The 19,221-nt window shown below is 35.0% G+C and overlaps 1 protein-coding gene across 3 annotated transcripts in view; it reads right to left on the bottom strand.

Moving 5' to 3' along the window:
* The window catches only part of Mer (ezrin/radixin/moesin family protein merlin), a 488,739-nt gene that overhangs the window by 314,406 nt on the left and 155,112 nt on the right, over positions 1–19,221 (bottom strand). For all 3 annotated transcript variants that reach the window (XR_016548261.1, XR_016548262.1, XM_090392086.1), the window contains exon 7: positions 14,950–15,024. Coding sequence is in view for 1 of the 3 variants with exons in the window: in XM_090392086.1 (XP_090248212.1) it covers positions 14,950–15,024 (75 nt within the window). In the remaining 2 variants the exon portion in view is untranslated. The remainder of the gene's footprint in view (positions 1–14,949; positions 15,025–19,221) is intronic.

Here is a 19,221-nt window from a genome sequence, read left to right on the forward strand (position 1 = left end):
TCCTACACATACTAGCTACTCAACTAGAAACTTTTATTTAATACCATGTCAGACTTCCTTTAGCCCAAATTACAGCAAATATACAGTTTGGCATAGATTCCACAAGGTGTTGGATTTGCATCTTCGTCTACAACATACCAGGCATTCACGAGACAGTCCTTTAACAGTCTCAGATTTGATGGGAGAATACTTTCATCCTAGATCTGTTATTCTAACATATCCCATATATTCTCAATGGAGGTTCACTTCCATGCTTGTGGTGACCAGAGAAGATGGTAGAAATCACTGTTGCACTTGCTGAACCACTACTGAATAATTCTTGCATGATGGACATTAGCATTATCATTCATGAAACAACTGTCACCTGTTGGATAAAAAGTCAGCATTGCAGGATGGACTTGAAGGCAACATTGTTCAGATATCCACTGGAGAAGAACACTGTACCTTCCAGCAATATCAGGGGAGCCATTCTGTATCAACAAAATATGCCCCACACCATGACTTTTTTCTGGTCTTCCAGTGACCAGTCACAGTGTTCCTGACAGCACTGTAGAAGAGGTTTCAGGTTCTTTGCAGAAACCAGTGGCTTTCTGCATAAGCATGCAACTGCCAATATCGATCCACTTCAATTCCCTGTACATAGGTGAGATATGGGTCAGAAACAGCATTCATTAAATGCTTCAGTCAATTGCTGCACAAAGGAACTTCTGTTTGTTTGTCTGTACAAGCCTTCTCAGATGACAGTAATCTCATTCCTGACAAACTGTCTTCGGACCACAGTTATGCCTCTTAGACAAGCAATGCGAGTTATTTTTCCACTTATTAATATCTTACCTTTTGAGATAACAGTCAGCTCTGCTGTTTACAAAATCATGGCCCCAGACAGGCACACACAATAAGCTCTTTATTGAACTTCAAAAGCTCCTTTGTTTTTTCCCACTGTGATGAATAACTATGGTTGATTACTGACCAGCTGCATTCTAGAACAAATGGGTATGAAAGTGACCAAACATTTTGCAAATACATTGCATAAGTGATGTTCACATGCATATGCCAAAAAGGTTTTTAATTCAGTGGCTGGTATGTGTAGAAAGATCCATATTTTTTCTAATGCTCACTGAATTACGGAAGCATATGTAATTTACAGCAGTTAACAAAGTCATCTGAACACACATTTCTAAAAAAAAAAATTAATTTTGACAAGAAAATAAGTATAAAAATTAAACTGTAACTTTATACCTAATAATCTGTATTTGCTCTTCTGTTCCTAATAAGTTCATTAATTCGCTTAGGCATGGGATTTACCAACAGAGAACACATTTTTCTTATTTCTGCATCTCGAAATCATACTTTAATAATGGATTCTATTAAGTTATCTCATCATCATCATCATCATCAAATTCCTGACATGTACCCTCAAGGGGTGTACAGGATATGATAGTACTACATGAAATATTTACATCATTATTAACTTCCTATCTACTATTTCTTCCAAATCAGTCTGTTACTTATCAAGACTCCAACATTATCAGATCTCATATTTCTATCGTCTAAGGCACTTTGTACCGTATCAATCCACATACATCTTGGTCTTCCTCTGAGTCGTTTTCCTGCCAACTTGGCAGAGAACACTTGTTTTGATAATCTTTCCTTGCCCATTCTATTTAAATGACCATACCACCTGAGATTAGCTCTCCTAACGGATTCCTGGATGTTGACAACATCGAGTTCTTTCCTAATATCCTCGTTTTTAATATGATATTGCCATTGATGCTATCTGTTCATGCCTCTAATCTTTCTCAGGATTCTCGTATCTGTGATCTCTAGTCTTTGGACAAGTGTTTTACTTCTGACCCAGCTCTCAGATCCATAAGTTAAAACTGGTTTGAACACTGTCTTGTATACAGCTAATTTAGTGCTCCAACTAATTTCTCTTTAATCCCATATGAATTTATTCAATTGACTTCATACCATACCAGTTTTGTTGAGTCTGTTGTCCATTTCTATATTTAATTTACCATCTTCACTAAAAATCGTGCCTAAGTAGCTGAAATGATTTATTAGTTCCACAGGTTCTCCATTCACAACACAGTTGACATTTTTAATGATTCTGCTTGTTTTCATTGTATTTGTCTTTTTATTGCTGACCTTCATACCATATCTATTACAACAGTTATTCAATTTAGTCAGTGAATCTTGCAGACTTGTAGCAGATTTATTTAGAAGTATAACATCGTCCGCATAAAGCAAAGAGCTGACATTAACATCTCCAATTTTGACATCTTGTTTAATACCACTTTTATTCATAATGTGATTTTATAGATAATGAATAACAGAGGGGATAATGCACATCCTTGTCTCACACCAGATTTAACATTAAACCATCCTCCTGAACTTCCTTTAATTCTAACTGCTGACTTACAACTCAAATAAAGACTAAGTATTGCATGATATAATGCCCCATTGACACCATGTAACTGTAGCATATTGAATAGTTTCTCTCTTGGCACCTTTTCATATGCCTTTTCCAAATCAACAAAACTTAAATACAGATCTTTGTTATATTCCCATGATTTCTCCACTATTTGTCATAAAGTGAAGATCTGATCTTGACAGCCTCTATTTGACCTTAATCCAGCTTGTTCTTCACCAAGCTTTTCTTCCACAATTCTTCTCAACCGTTTCTCAAGTATACTTGCATATATCTTAGCAGGAACACTCAGTAGGGATATACCACTGTAATTCTCATATTCAGTTTTATTTCCCTTTTTATATATGGGTAGTATGAGAGCTCTACTCCAATCATTGGGAATTCGTCCCTCTGTCCAGGCATTCTGAACTATGCAGTGCAGCCTCTGTAAGACTTTCATACCACCATACTTCAGCATTTCTGGTCAAATATCATTCACTCCTGCTGCCTTTCCACATTTCAAGCCTTTGATGGCTTTTTCTACTTCAAGTATGGATATGTATTCCAGACTGCATGCCTGGTCAGTGTTTTTTACCGCTATGCTGTCATCACTGCTTGTTTCATTTAGCAGTTTTTCAAAGTAATTACTCCAAACTTCGAGGATATATTTTTCACCCGTTTTCATGTCACCTTTATCATCTCTAACTCTCTTTACAGCACTCTTTCACCCATTCCTAAGCTTCTTCAACAACCACCAAAATATTTTGCCACTTTCTTGATATTTATTTTCTATGATCTTGTCAAACTCCTCCCATGACTTTTGTTTAGCTAGTTTTACATAGTGTTTTGCTTTCTTACATTTGTCTCTGTATTCTCTAAGAGCACAAGCTGACTTATTTGCCAGGAACTTTTGATATGCTTTCTTCTTCTTTTCCTTCACTGCCTCTTTAACTTCCTGTGTCCATCATGGAGTTCTAATTTTTCTATCCTTGCAGACAACCTCACCACATGCCTCTCTAGCTGAATCAATCAGGGTTTTCTTCAAGGTTTGCCAATGAATCTCCAAGGTTTGGTTCCTGTTCTCAAACTCTTTCATTTTTTCTTCAATAATCTTTGTGTATTTTAGTCTGCAGTTCACATCTGAGAGCTGCTCAACTTTCATTCGCTTTAAAACTTTCTTACATGTTATTCTTTTCAATATGAAATTCAATTTTATCCTGCTCAAGACTAAATAGTGATCCCTTCCAATTTCAAATCCTCTGTACACTCTGGTGTCCTGCACCAGGGAGAAAACATCACTATCAACAATAGCATAGTCAATGAGCCTTTTCTTATTCCTTGTCCATTCTCTCCATGTGAATTTGTGCACATTTTTATGTTGGAACATGGTGTTAGTAATAACCAGTCCATGTCCTGAACAAAAATCCAACAGATATTTGCCATTATTATTAGCTTTTCCCTTTTCTCTAAATTTTCCCAAATATTTTTGTATGTCTGACAATCATTTCCTACTCTGCTATTTAGATCCCCAACAAGCACCAACTTTTCCTTTTTCGTTGTGTTAGTTGCTTTTTCTAAAGTCTCAAAAAATTCCTCCACTTCTACCTTAGTAGAACCTTCTGTGGGACCATAGACACAAATAAGTCTCATTGTCCAGTTCCCCATTCTCATATTTGCCCACATTACTCTACTTGAGACTGTCTGCCATTCAAGAAGATTAGCCTCATATTTTGTGTTAAATACTATGGTTACTCCTTCTTTTCCTTGATTGTCATTGCCTGAATACAACATTTTGCATTTATTGCTCAGAAAGATCTCACCAGTTTTTGTCTTTTTTGTTTCAGTCACACCTATAATGTTGACCTGGTACTTATCTAATTCCTCAGCTAGCTCCATTTCTTTGCCATTCAGGCTTCTTATGTCGATAGTACCAATCTTTAACTTTGGTGATGTTGAGTTGGGGGTGTGCTTTCAGATTTGTTCTAGTAGCTGGCTTTTCTCTGTTCGCCCTGGTTCCCTGGTGAAATTAACTGGGGCCTTTTTTAACCGGGCGACGCCCCAGCCGTCATGAAATTTTGTCATGTTGTACCATCATTTTGTATTTTGGTTTAACCAATAAGAATACAATTTGGTCGGCTAAATCCCAAATTGCCAGCCCATCCTCATTTGTTCAGTATCCAGGTAGATACCCAACAGGGTGCACCATGAGAAGGTGAGGATTGGACATTAGGTCAGAAGCCCTGGTCGGTTATCTTCATTCCTTTAAAGGCTATGTGGAGATCTCCTCTCAGCTTTGACTCTTAAGCACCCCTTAAGTTATCTTTTATATCACAATTTAATTTTCTAAGTCTCTTTTCACTACAGCCAACAAATTTTCCATTGGGTTAATGTCAGGAGAGTTTTTTGATTTCTCAGGAATGCTTTCAATTTTTTTGAATTGTAGCATAGAACAAAATCATGTTGGAAGATGAGTTCTTTGTCTTTCTGGATCTGAGGAACCACTCTTTTCTCCAATGTTTTTTTATGTAATGGTCACTTTCATCATACCATCAACAGGCATGAGTGATTCTGGACTGTCATGTGTAAAACAATCCCAGAACATCTTTTTAGCTGGGTGTTTAGGAGCTTACTGTTCAGCCTCTGGTTGATGGCAATCATCATGCTGTAGGGACCCGGAATGCAAATGTATGAATTTTCGATTCAGAAATGGTTACAAGCTTCACTGAAAAGCAAGAAATTATTAACAATGCAGGAGAATACCAGGTTCAATACTATGATATAGACTGTCAGATGGAAGGATATCAGCAGTGCATGGAACATATTTAAAAATACATCAATGAATACGATATTGGAATGTGTCCCTGGAGCTTGAAGGATAAACATTGTAAGAGGTACAATGTTATTAAACAAGATATTCTTAAGAGAAGGATGTGGAAGGAATACTATTTACATAATGATGATGGCACTTACAAAAATTATAATTCACAGGAATAAGAGTTACAACTATTTTACAGAAAGCTAAGTGTGAATATGAAAAGAAACTGCACTTCAAGCTAAAGACAATCCAAAAGGATATGAAAGAATAGCTCCCATCAATGCAGATGATATGTGGATGGCAAATGCAGAAGACTAATGAGTGCCCATTTTCCTAAAAGCTATCAATCTGGTGTATATAACATTCAGCTCGATGCTGCCTCTGTATTGGAGTTAAAAACTCAGGTGTACGAGGAGAAGGTACTAAAGCTGTTTCATAAACTCAATATGAATTCAGCAGAAGGGAATGATGGGACATGAACCCAGATGCAAAAAGAGTGTCTAGTTGGACTGACTGTTCATTCAATCGAGCTGTATAATTTGAATCTCAGAACAGGGAGGATTCCACACAAGTCTAATTATCAACCTATCAATATCTCTGCAGTGGTGGTGAAGATTTTGGAAACATTGGTAAGAGATCGCATACAAAAATGGATTGATAGAGAATGAATACTTTGCAATGAACAACATCGGTTTCCTAAGGAAGGTCATGTTTAAGTAACTTATATTTTATAATAATGTGACTTGGGTTGACAAGAGAAAAGGATACACTGCGATACTTTTGTGACTTGGGTTGACAAGAGAAAAGGATACACTGCGATACAAGAGAAAAGGATACACTGCGATACTGAATCCTGTCAAAAGCTTTTAGCTTTTGACAGGATTCAGCATGGAAGGCTATTGCATAAGTCAGATGATATGGGATTGAATTATAAACTGTTAGTAGTGGATAAGAGGATGACTAACTGACAGATATCAAAATGTGGTGTATGTGTCGGGAGGGGGAGGGCTGCAATGATCAGTCAACCCACTGTTATTCATTATTTAGTTTTTACATTAATGACACTGAGAAGGATATCACAGCTTGGCTGATGATGCAGAGATAGGTCTGATAATCAGGAATGCAACTGATTACCTGCATAATGATTTGAAAATCTACAATAGTGGACATGGGAAATTAACTGGCAGTTCAATGTAGGTAAATGTAAAGTTATGCACACTGGTGTGTTATACTGTAATGATTATGCGAGAAGCTGACCAGAATAGAGACCTTGGAGTTTTATTTAGTTTTATTCTATTTAGATAGAAAATTGAAGTTCAGGGTCATGTAGCAAAAATTGTGAATACTTGAGGATGACTCCAACGAAAGGAAGCCGCTTACACACTTTAGAAGACTTCGATATGACCTCATCTGGACTATCATGCACAGATCTGGTTTTAAAGGAGATATTGAGACTTTGGAATGTAGATTATGAGGAAAGATTCAGAATTTGTGGAATGCAGATGTTATCAAACAAGAGAGGGAGGGGGGGGGGATAATTGGCCTAATTTTTCAAAAGGATTATACATGATACCAGAAGACAGAAGTTGCCATTTTATGCAGGGTGGGGAGAGGTTGAGAGGTGTGAGTAGAGTGGTGTGCAATTGGAATTGAATTGGAAATGCAATGCCTTTGGAGGCAGTGAGTGGAGATAGTGTGAGTGAATTCAAGAGAAGGTATGATGTGGCACGAGTAATATGTGGCATTCCTCAATGAATTTGACTCCCAAGAGGTCTCTTGTAATAATAATAATAATCAGGTAGCACCATCATAGTGCTCTGTACACCACTTGAGAGTATTTCAAAAATATGATAATGATATATGAAATATGCACCAGAGCACTGTAAAAATACATAATTGATAAGAGTTTATAAATCTTTCCATATATTGTGCTATGTAATTGAGTACCAGTTTTCTTTCTCAATTACTATGTGAATAATGCAAGGGTGGGGATCATTTATCCTTCCAACTTCTATAGCTTTCCACTAAAAACTATGTGGAGAGTAGTCCACATAGTTTCTTGCTACAAAAAAAAGTACAATACAGAAATCAAAATCTTGTGAATAACTAAAACTCCTTTAATGCCAATTTCCAAGCTACTCTCAAGCATAAGAAAGGTAACCTAATTAACTTCAACCACTTTGATACCTTATCTTATTTCTTGCAAAAACATCACACTATTCTGATATTACCCATGTTTTTTATATTACTTTTATTTTTATATTACTTTTTATATAAAGATTGTTAATCTAAAGTGAAATACTCTCAAATACCAAGGGTGGGCTAAGAATTTTTTTTTCTTTTAATAATTTCATATACATTTTTAATCTATTTTTATTTAGATTTGTACACACTGCTCTACAGACAAAACATGGAACTTTTTCAAGCTACTTCAGACCTGCACACAATGTTCACCTCACACTGAGCAAATAAAATTCACTCTCACTAAAAACATCCACACCCACGCTAGCAAGATTAGAACCCACACACTAGCCTGATGGACAAAGGGTATGCTAAGTAATCATCATTATCCAAATAATTTTCACTCCAGAATATCCTTCCAACTTCTATAGCTTTGCAGAAGAAACTATGCGGACAGTAGTTTCTTGTGCTTCTAACCTGTGCAAATGTCATTCTGTAAAAATAGTCATAATTTAAAATTATGACTATTTTTACAAATTGTTTATGTTAATATATTATTAGTTTTGGTTTCGTAACACATATATTGCCACTTACAATGTGCCCATTACAGGGCTTCTGACCTAATGTCCAATCCTCACCTTCTCATGGTGCACCCTGTTGGCTATCTACCTCGATAATGAATGAAAGAGGATGTGCTGGCAATTTGAGATTTAGCCGACCAAATTGTATTCTTATTGCCTTAAACCAATATAGAAAATAATGGTACAACATGACAAAATTTCATGCCGACTGGAGCGTCGCCGGGTTAAAAAAGGCCCCGATTGATTTCGCCAGGGAACCAGGGCGAACAGAGAAAAGCCAGCTACTAGAACAAATCTGAAAGCACACCCCAACTCAACATCACCAAAGTTAAAGATCGGTACTATCAACTTAAAAAGCCTGAATGGCTAAGAAATGGAGCTAGCTGAGGAATTAGATAACTACCAGATCGACATAATAGGGGTGATTGAAACAAAAAAGACAAAAACTGGTGAGATCTTTCTGAGCAATAAATACAAAATGTTATATTCGGGTAATGACAATCAAGGAAAAGAAGTAGCCCTAGTATTCAACACAAAATACGAGGCTAATTTTCTTGAATTGCAGACAGTGTCAAGTAGAGTAATGTGAGCAAATATCAGAATGGGGAATTGGACAATGAGACTTATTTGTGCCTATGGTCCCACAGAAGGTTTTACTAAGGTAGAAGTGGAGGAATTTTTTGATGCTTCAGAAAAAGCAACTGACACAATGAAAAAGGAAAAGTTGGTCCTTGTTGGGGATCTAAATAGCAGAGTAGGAAAGGATTGTCAGACACAAAAATATTTTTGGAAAATTTGGAGAAAAGAGCAAAACTAATAATAATGCAAATACCTGTTGGATTTCTGCTCAGGACATGGACTGGTTATTACTAACACCATGTTCCAACATAAAAATGTGCATAAATTCACACGGAGAGAAGAGGCAACGAATAAGAAAAGTCTCATTGACTATGTTATTGTTGATAGTGATGTTTTCTCCCTAGTGCAGGACACCAGAGTGTACAGAGGATTTGAAATTGGAAGTGATCACTATTTAGCATTGAGTAGGATAAAATTGAATTTCATATTGAAAAGAATAACACGTAAGAAAGTTTTAAAGCGAATAAAGGTTGAGCAGCTCTCAGATGTGAACTGTAGACTAAAATACACAAAGATTATTGAAAAAAAAAATGAAAGAGTTTGAGAATAGGAACCAAACCTTGGAGATTCAGTGGCAAGCCTTGAAGAAAACCCTGATTGATTCAGCCAGAGAGGCATGTGATGAGGTTGTCTGCAAGGATAGAAAATTCAGAACTCCATGGTGGACACAGGAAGTTAAAGAGGCAGTGAAGGAAAAGAAGAAAGCATATCAAAAGTTCCTGGCAAATAAGTCAGCTTGTGCTCTTAGGGAATACTGAGACAAATGTAAGAAAGCTAAACACTGTGTAAAACTAGCTAAACAAAAGTCATGGGAGGACTTTGGCAAGAACATAGAAAATAAATATCAAGAAGGTGGCAAAACATTCTGGAGGTTGTTGAAAAAGCTTAGGAATGGAGGAAAGAGTGCTGTAAAGAGAGTTAGAGATGATAAAGGTGACATGAAAATAGGAGAAAAATATATCCTTGAAGTATGGAGTAATTACTTTGAAAAACTGCTAAATGAAACAAGCAGTGATGAGAACACAGTGGTAAAAAACACTGACCAGGCATGCAGTCAGGAATACATATCCATACTTGAGGTAGAAAAAGCCATCAAAAGCCTGAAATGTGGAAAGGCAGCAGGAGTAGATGATATTCGACCAGAAATGCTGAAGTATAGTGGTATAAAAGTCTTACAGTGGCTGCACTGCATAGTTCAGTATGCCTGGACAGAGGGACGAATTCCTGATGATTGGAGTATAGCTCTAATAGTATACCCATTTATAAAAAGGGAAATAAAACTGAATGTGGGAATTATAGAGGTATTTCCCTATTGAGTGTTCCTGGCAAGATCTATGCAAGTATACTTATGAAACAGTTGAGAAGAAATGTGGAAGAAAAGATGGTGAAGAACAAGCTGGATTCAGGACAGTTAGAGGCTGTCAGGATCAGATCTTCACTTTACAACAAATAGTTGAGAAAGAATGAGAATATAACAAAGATCTGTATTTAAGTTTTGTCGTTCTGGAAAAGGCATATGAGAAGGTGCCAAGAGAGAAGCTATTCTATACGCTACTGTTATATGGTGTCAATGGGATATTATATCAAGCGATACTTAGTCTTTATTTGAGTTGTAAATCAACAGTTAGAATTGAAGGAAGTACAGGAAGATGGTTTAATGTTAAATCTGGTGTGAGACAAGGATGTACATTATCCCCTCTGTCATTCATTATCTATGTGGATCATATTATAAAGGAAAGTGGTATTAAACATGATATCAGAATTGGAGATGTTAATGTCAGCTCTTTGCTTTATGCAGACGATGTTATACTGCTAAATAAATCCGCTACAAGTTTGCAAGATTTCCTGACTAAATTGGATAACTGTTGTAATAGATATGGTATGAAGGTCAGCATTAAAAAGACAAAGGCAATGAAAATAGGTAGAATTGTTGAAAATGTTAACTGTGTTGTAAATGGGGAACCTGTGGAACAGGCAAAACATTTCAGCTACTTAGGCACAATTTTTACTGAAGATGATATATTATATATGGAAATAGACAACAGAATCAACAAAGCTAGTATGGTAGGAAGTCAACTGAATAAATTCATATGGAATTAGAGAGAAATTAGTCGGAACACTAAATTAGCTGTATACAAGACAGTGTTCAAACCAGTTTTAACTTATGGATCTGAGAGCTGGGTCAGAAGTAAAACACTTGACCAAAGACTAAAGACCGCAGATATGAGAGTCCTGAGAAAGATTAGAGGAGTGAACAGATGGCATCAATGGCAATATCATATTAAAAACGAGGATATTAGGAAAGAACTTGACATTGTCAGCATCTAGGAATGCATTAGCAGAGCTAATCTCAGGTGGTGTGGTCACTTATAGAATGGGGGAGGAAAGATTAGCAAAACAAGTGTTCTCTGCCAGGTCTGCAGGAAAACGACCCAGAGGAGGACCAAGATATAGGTGGATTGATACTGTACAAAGTGCCTTAGACGATAGAAATATAAGATCTAATAATGTTGGAGTCTTGACAAGTAACAGACTGATTTGGAGGAAAATTGTAGATAGGAAGTTAGTAATGATGTAATTTTTTTCATGTAGTACTATCATATCCTGTACACCCCTTGAGGGTACATGTCAGGAATTTGATGATGTTGATGATGATATTGCTTTTATTGACTTTGAAAAAGCATTTGACAAAGTTAAAAGAAACATATTATTTAACATATTAAAAGAAAGGCAAATACCAAATAATATCCTAAAAGCTATCACAAGTATATATGAAAATAATCAAATACAAAGATTAAATCACGAGCTGTCATATATGAGAGAGATAAACCAAGGGGTCCGATACGGATGTCCCCTCTCAGCAACTCTTTTTAATATCTACACTTAAATGAAATAAAAATTTACATCAACGAATTAAACTTTCTCCTACAGTGAACTTAAACACTCTCCTTTTTTTTCGACAACCAAATAATAATTACAAATTCTGAAGATAACTTACAGAAAACTATTTTAGATCTAAATGAGATAGCCAAAGATTATGGTATGATAATATCAACAGAAAAATCAAAAAACTATGGCCTTTAAAGGACACTATCCAGCAAGAACTAAAATAGTAATAGATAGCAAGATCTTAGAACAAGTGAATTCATTTAACTACCTAGGATGTATGATCACATATGAAAATGAAAAAGATATAAACATAAAAATTGCAAAATATTTAAAAATAACAGGTGTAATTAACTCTATATTTAAACCAAACCTAGTTCAAAAACAAACCAGACTAAAAGTATACAATACATTAACCCTACGAGTCTTAATGTATGGAAGCGAAATCTGGACAATAAAACAAAAAGACAAACAAAGATTAACAACAGCAGAAATTAAGTTTATGAGAAAAACTGCAAAGTATACCCTATTTGATTACAAAAGAAACGAAGAAATTATGAAAGAATTAAACCAAGAACCAGTAATAGAAAAAATTAAAAAATATAAACATAAATGGATGGAACATGTTCAAAGAATGAAAACAGAAAGATTACCAAAACAAGCCTTAAAGTACAAGCCATTAGGAAAAAGAAAACCAGGACGTCCTCTTAAACGATGACTTCTAAGGCTGGAAGGCCATGCTAGGCCTAAATCCGTGATATGCATGATGATGATGAAAATTATCAAGTGTTGTGTTTTGTGAAGACATTCTCATTATGTTAATGGAGACAACATGTCAGCCATTATACATAACTTCTCGCTTGACATTTTACATGGAGTGTGCATGCTCGCCAAGGAGTTTGATGAGTGATTGACAGCTGACAGAGAGAGCATTCAGTATCGGGATAACGAGGAAAACAAAAGAGAGAGAGCGTTCAGTATCAAAGTAATAGGAAAAACAAGAGAGAGCTAATGAAAGTTTAAGAATGCACACCAGAGAAATTTTGTTCTTATGAAGTTTATAAGTTTTATGTGACAGTCGGAAGAATATTAATAGAAGATTCTAAAAAGGAATCATAGAGCTGAGAGTCTTTAAACTGGAGGAGTTAAGACTGTTAACAAGTATTTAGTAAATAAAAGATATTGCAGTCAATGTTCTAATTGAATGTTCGAAGAAATGTGATTGGAAACTTTCATCTGAAATAAAGAATCTATTTGTTATTTCTACTGGAAAAGGCAACGGAATTAGAGCAACTTAGATATGTTGTTTATAAAGCAGTAGAAGAAACCTTTTTCTCTGGTACAAAAATTAGTAAATTGTGTGTGAAATTGAGCTTCAAGAGGTAAGAGTATTTATACTTTAGAGACAGGAGGAATAATACTGTCTGCTACATAAGCACGTTAAGAAAGGATCCTATGAATTTTATATTTTCGGAAAAGGCGCTAACAAAGAAACTGACTATGAACATTTTTGTTGTTGTGAAAACAAGGTGTTTAGTCTGGTAGGTGTGATTAAGTATATGTTAAACAATCCAGTAATAGAATGAGTCAGAGAATGATGATTTTAATATTTTTGGATAAGAAAATCTCTGAAGTAGAATTATTTTAGAAGGCCTTGGATCCAGTTAATTTTGTAGTTAGTATGTAATTTTATTTAAAGTGTATATATTGTTTTAGTTTTATTAAATGTGTATTTTTGTATTTGATCTCGAGTCAGTAATTTTCCCGATTCTAAAAGAGACAGTTAAGTCATTGCACCAATCGGAATTGAACTCTTGCGCAAATAGTAAACACTGTTTATTGTTCACTGTTTATAAAAACAATAGAGTATAAAAACAAATCTTTATAGAGACAATCTCTCTACAATGCCTCTATAAGCCCTATGCCATTATAAATAGAATACTGCCTCCTTGTTTGAGAAGAGTTCTGCAAAATCTGTTTAATAATTCTGGCTGCTATTCAGAAAGGATCTAGATTGATTCTCTTGCTGATATCATAAAGGTTCTCAGTCTCTGCTATGTGTACCTTTTTCACAGATACTCCTACAGATATTGCTGGTCTGAGCTTTTATTATCTTTCAACTTTCTCTCCTCAAAACTTGTAAAGAGAGGGAAAGAACTTTATTAAGTGCTTTTGAGCAACTGATGTGTTTAACATCTGTCTTCCCATGGCATGCCAATATGCTAAAAATCTTTTCATCAATGGGATTACTATTCACAAAAACAATACGTAGAAGGTATGATGGATACCGTGCATCATAAATAACTTTACAGATTATTATTAGCTTCTAATGAGGTTGGCATATACTTTAGCTACACCAAGTAATGTAAAAATGAATTGAAATAAACAATTATTTTATTACAAGTTAAAAAACAAAAAAACTATAAGAGCATCTCGGTAAAATTTTAACATGTATTCTTATTTCCATAAATACACTTAGTGACCAGTTTTATCCATGAAATCCATTACTTTGTCAGTGACAATGTCACATTTTGGTTAAGCTATAAAAACAAACACAGACAGAAAAAAGTGTACATGTGCAATTCATGGAGATAACAAGTTGGCAGTGAGATGCATCATCACACTATCGACTATAACAGTAAACGAAAGTGACTTTAACATGCTGGTGGAGATAGTATAAAAACTGCCACCTTGCAGGAGTGTTTTTACACATAACAATGAAACAATGACAGACAATACAACAATTGTCATGGGCATGATGAAATGCACAATGCACCACACTCTACTGAACAAGAGATACAGCATCAGACAGTCAATCTGTTATTTTGATAAAATAAGCAAACTACAAACGAGTACGGGAACGATGAGACAATGAATGAAAAAAGGATGTCTAACCCAAATGCCACTCTAGATGCTGCAGAAAGCAGAACTGGCAGCAGGAATCAATGGACTCAAACTATGTGGTAACAATGCAGATTTGTAGAGTAGAGTGAGCAGTGTTTTCTTGATATACATTCAGCAGGGTAATGCATCATTTCACAAGTCAAAGATCATTTAGGAAATGATTCCATAAGCATGAAAATGACATTAGCATAATTAATTGGCCAGATCTGTTAATAAATCTGTAAAATATCTGAACACAAACAAGCATAGTAAGATAAAGTAGAAATAGAATGAGATGTGTGTGTGAGAGAGAGAGATTCCAATGCCGAGACATCTGTGAAATGGAAATGATTCCTAGTACAGCATTTCTGTAGAACATTTGAAATATCATACAAAATCCATGTTTAGACAAGTTAAGGCTGTGAGAGACAAGTTAAGGCTGTGAGTTACACCTGCCTAATGCTATTAGGCAGGTGTAACAAATAATGACAACTGAATGTTTTAAGTAGAAATCTGTTTATTAAACAAATTAAGTATAAGGTAATGCTACCTACCAATTTATTCATACGAATCTTTGATGAGTAAAATTGAAATGATGGTGCATTTTTATCCACTGGTTTGATGGTAAACTAAAAAAAAAAGAAAAAAAAAAAAAGAAAGAGTAAGTAAAGTCTTGTAATGCTAATTTAAGACTAAGAATACTTTTGATAAATAACCTCAATACAGTTAGTTAACTGTCACTATAGCAAACTTGGGACCACAGAAATAGTTTGTTATAGAATTTCTTTGAGATTATTATTGCATTTATTGGGTTTTGGTTAGGACAAATCAGCAATATGTTATAGCAAGCAAGTTTGTTATAACAGTGTGTGTGTGTGCACGCATGCTATAGCGACATCATGCTCCCAAAATGCTAAACCTTTTCTTAATCCTACTTCCAAATATACTCTAGGCATTTGTTCACCTCTTGATAACTCATACAATTACATTGTCAACTCTTTTCTATGGAACATCTTTCACCAAGCCATTCTTGGTCTCATGTCTTTGTGCACTACTTTGGTGCCAAATGAGAGGATCTCTGTGATTTCTACTCCACAGTGCTGATGTCTGATTATTGTTTCAGACCATACCTAAAATGGGACTAAATCTCAGGAGTCCATAATGCTGATGAAAGTGATGTTTAGACCACCACAATGTGAAGGAAACCAAATTTCAGTGAAGCCTTGTAAAGCATATAACAACTAAATCTTCTGCCTACATCTTTGCATAGGTGGGCCTCATTAGCAGTCTTGGATATATATACTCTAGTTAACAGGAATTAAACTGTCAGAATGGAGGAAACTGTTTAAGAGTGAACAAACACAGTAAGGTATAGAGGTGTGATACTCCAAGAACCACCTCTCAGACTAAAGGAACAATTACATCAGGCAATGAAACCACATTGCTTAATAAATGTTTAAATTGGTCAGAAACAATGTATTGACTCCAGAGCAAAGAGCAGGATATATTTTCCCATTTCTTCTAGGATGCAATATGAATGGTGTTTTTAGAGTTTTCAGACATCATGGAGAGATTCCACAGTTTATCTTTTTCAAAGGAAAAGCTTTAAAGGTTTTTTTTTTTTTTTTTAATGGCAAGCTCATACATGAGAAGTTTGTTGCTCAACCTATAGTACATTAGCATATGAGTAAAGTGATTATTCCACAGAGTGACAGACTCTCGGTCAAAATGTTGTGCACAGTTGATTTTGGAATCCCCAATTCATCTTCAATCAATCTCATGGACGATTTTGGGTTTTCTTTGATGAAATCATGCGCTTTTAGGAGATGTTAACTTCGCTCAGTCCAGTTTTTGGATGGCCCTGCTTTTCGTCGTCCTCAAACATCTCAAAACCACTTTGAAATTGCTTAAACTACTCGTCAACTTGAGTATGGGATAAGCATTCATCACCGTATGCCTTTTGAAGCATTTGATGCGTTTCGGTAAAATTTTTACCAAGTTTAACACAAAAGTCAATCGCAGCTCTCTGTTTGAAACTCGTTTTACAACGTTCGTCAAAACACACTATCATTCTTAACACTATAACTCAACTTCTAACAAAACAAATGTCATAAACAGTTGACATAACACTAATGAAGGTTGCTGCTTTCGAGAACAAAAAGATACAACAGGTGGCACCACTAGTTTCTTCTATTTTCGAAAAGTTCAGTTTCTTTTTGGACAGAGGGGTGTATACTAAGGTTGAACAAACTCTTGTACTCTGGATTGAACAAACTTGTGTATGAGATTACGATAAAATACAGTCCCAATCAAACACTTTGGAAGAATAACAATTAATCCCCACAGGAATTTGATAACACTCAGATCTCCAGTGAAGATCATATTTTATTTCTCTGACTGTCTCACACCTCTGGTCTCTCCTTGAACATCCACAATTCACTTAGCTTTCAAAAAAACTTTGGCCTTTTCAGTTCAAGACATAACTTCTTACCTGTATCCAACTCCTTTAAAGCTTTTACTATATAAATAACAAATTCGTCAAATCTAAAAATATGATTCCTGCATATGGGATAGTAACCAATCATTTCCACCTGCTATAAAAAGCAGGTGGAAATGATTTTATATCATCTAGCTTGACAAAATTCCATGTATGGTCTAGACCGGGGGGGAACATTAGTACGCGTGCCAAACGTGACACGCCAATGACTATTTTCTGGCACGCAACCCAGGGCTCACCTTAAAAATAATTAAATAAATAAATACATATCAAACATCTTTGCTGAGTTGTATATTTTAACTTATTAGAATACAATTTTATTAAGTAGAGGCGATACTAAATAAAAATGCAATAATGAAAAAGAGACACTATGAACTGCTTTAGTAATAATAAGTAATGAGAAAATGAAACAAACATCCTATTTCCAAGGCATCTATCTCTGCAATATACTGACGTACAAGTTTTGACCCATTCAGAAGTGTTATCTGAATGTGATTAAGATGCCATGCCTATCCTACTCTTTTATTAGCAAGTGTGTAGTTAGGCTTATAATTATACTAATTTTTGGTGTTTGTACAGAATGACTGTGATGAGATTTTCTGAGTCCAAATTATAATTTTAATCAGTGTCCATATGTCTCTGTCCACATTTTTACACCCTATGATCTGATTTTCATTAAAGTTGGAAGCTATATGAAGAAAGCAATTATTTTTTGTATGTACCTTGTGATTGTACAACTTTGGTCATTCAGTTGTAATTCACTTTTTTTCCTTTTGCTTTATTCCCTTCTTGACTTTTTTTTTCTTTTTTTCCCCTCCTTTTTTCTATACATATTTATGCTATATATATAAATATACCATTATCAGTTATTTTATTTGCTTCCTGCACTTTACAGATTGTACAGAATGTCACAACTACCAGCAAAGAAACATAGACATTCAAATGAAGTGGATATTAGAGAATTTACAGAATACTGGACTGAAAAAAATGGTATGATTAAAAACAATAATAAAGCATTAAGCATTTTATGTTCAATCAGTTGTTTATAAGACTTCTTCTGTAAAGAGACATTTTGAAACTGTTCATAAGAACTTAAGCAATAAAAGTGAGCAAGAACAAAGAAAATTGATTTCTCATGAACTGAGCAAGACAAAAAAATAAAAATAAAAATCTGATACTTTGATGATATTTATTTCAGATGAGATTTATTAATCTTAATTGCTGCTAGTCTTGAAGTTTCAAAAGTTATTGCCCAACATAGAAAATTACTCAGTGATAGGGAGTATATCAAAAGTTATTGCCCAACATGGAAAATTACTCAGTGATAGGGAGTATATTAAAGAAGCATGGCTGGAACGTGGTCCTTTTCCTTTTTGACAATCTTTCAGAAAAGGTACAAATTATTCAGTGCATTAAAGATCTGTCTGTGAGTAGAAAAACAGTTAAGGTAGGATACTTAAGTTGGAAAGGAATACAGTAGAACAATTAACAAAAGATTTGGCTTCATGTAAGTTCTTTTCTATTTTTGTTGATGAGAGCACAGACATTACATCATCAGCAAGGCTAACAATCTTTGCTCGAATTTGTAGGGTTGACAAAGTATGCGAAGAGATGATTACCCTTGTAACATTACCTGAGCGTACCACTGGGGTTGAAATATGTAAAGCAGTTAAGAACAAATTATCTATTTGTCATATTGATATTTCAAAAGTAGTATCTGTCACAACAGATGGTGCATCCAGCATGATTGGTAAGGAAGCAAGATTTATAATTCTGTTTGCAAAGCATGTGGGTCATCCACTGATAGGTTTTCATTGCATCATCCATGAGTACACTTTATGTGCAAAAGCCAGCCTAAAGGAACTTCAAGAAGTGATGCAAAGAGTAACCAGAGTTGTTAAATACATTTCTGCACAGGCTTTGAACGAAAGACAATTTCAGAATCTTGAATGAGGTGGTTTCATTGCACAAAGGACTAATAATGTACAACAACGTTTGTTGGCTTAGTCGAGATCTTGTTCTGAAATGATTTGTTGAATGCCTGGATGAGATAAATCCCTTTTTGACTAATCAACAAATGTCTTATAAAGAAATGTATGACATTGTCTGGGTTTGTAAACTGATGTTTTTGCAGATTTTTGCAAACATTTAAATGACTTGAACCTTAAACTACAGGACTCTGGCAAGATTCTGGATGTCAAGTTTGATGACATAAATGCATTTGAAATGAAACTATCAGTTTTTAAGAGGGATGTAGACAGTGAGAGATTTAGATATTTTCCAAATCTAAAGAAATACATCAATGATCTCCAATCTCCAACAATAGACC

This window comes from Typopeltis vanoorti, chromosome 4, assembly GCF_054136105.1.
Source record: "Typopeltis vanoorti isolate ZY-2024b chromosome 4, IOZ_Tvanoo_1.0, whole genome shotgun sequence".
In the NCBI taxonomy this organism is placed as follows: domain Eukaryota; kingdom Metazoa; phylum Arthropoda; class Arachnida; order Uropygi; family Thelyphonidae; genus Typopeltis; species Typopeltis vanoorti.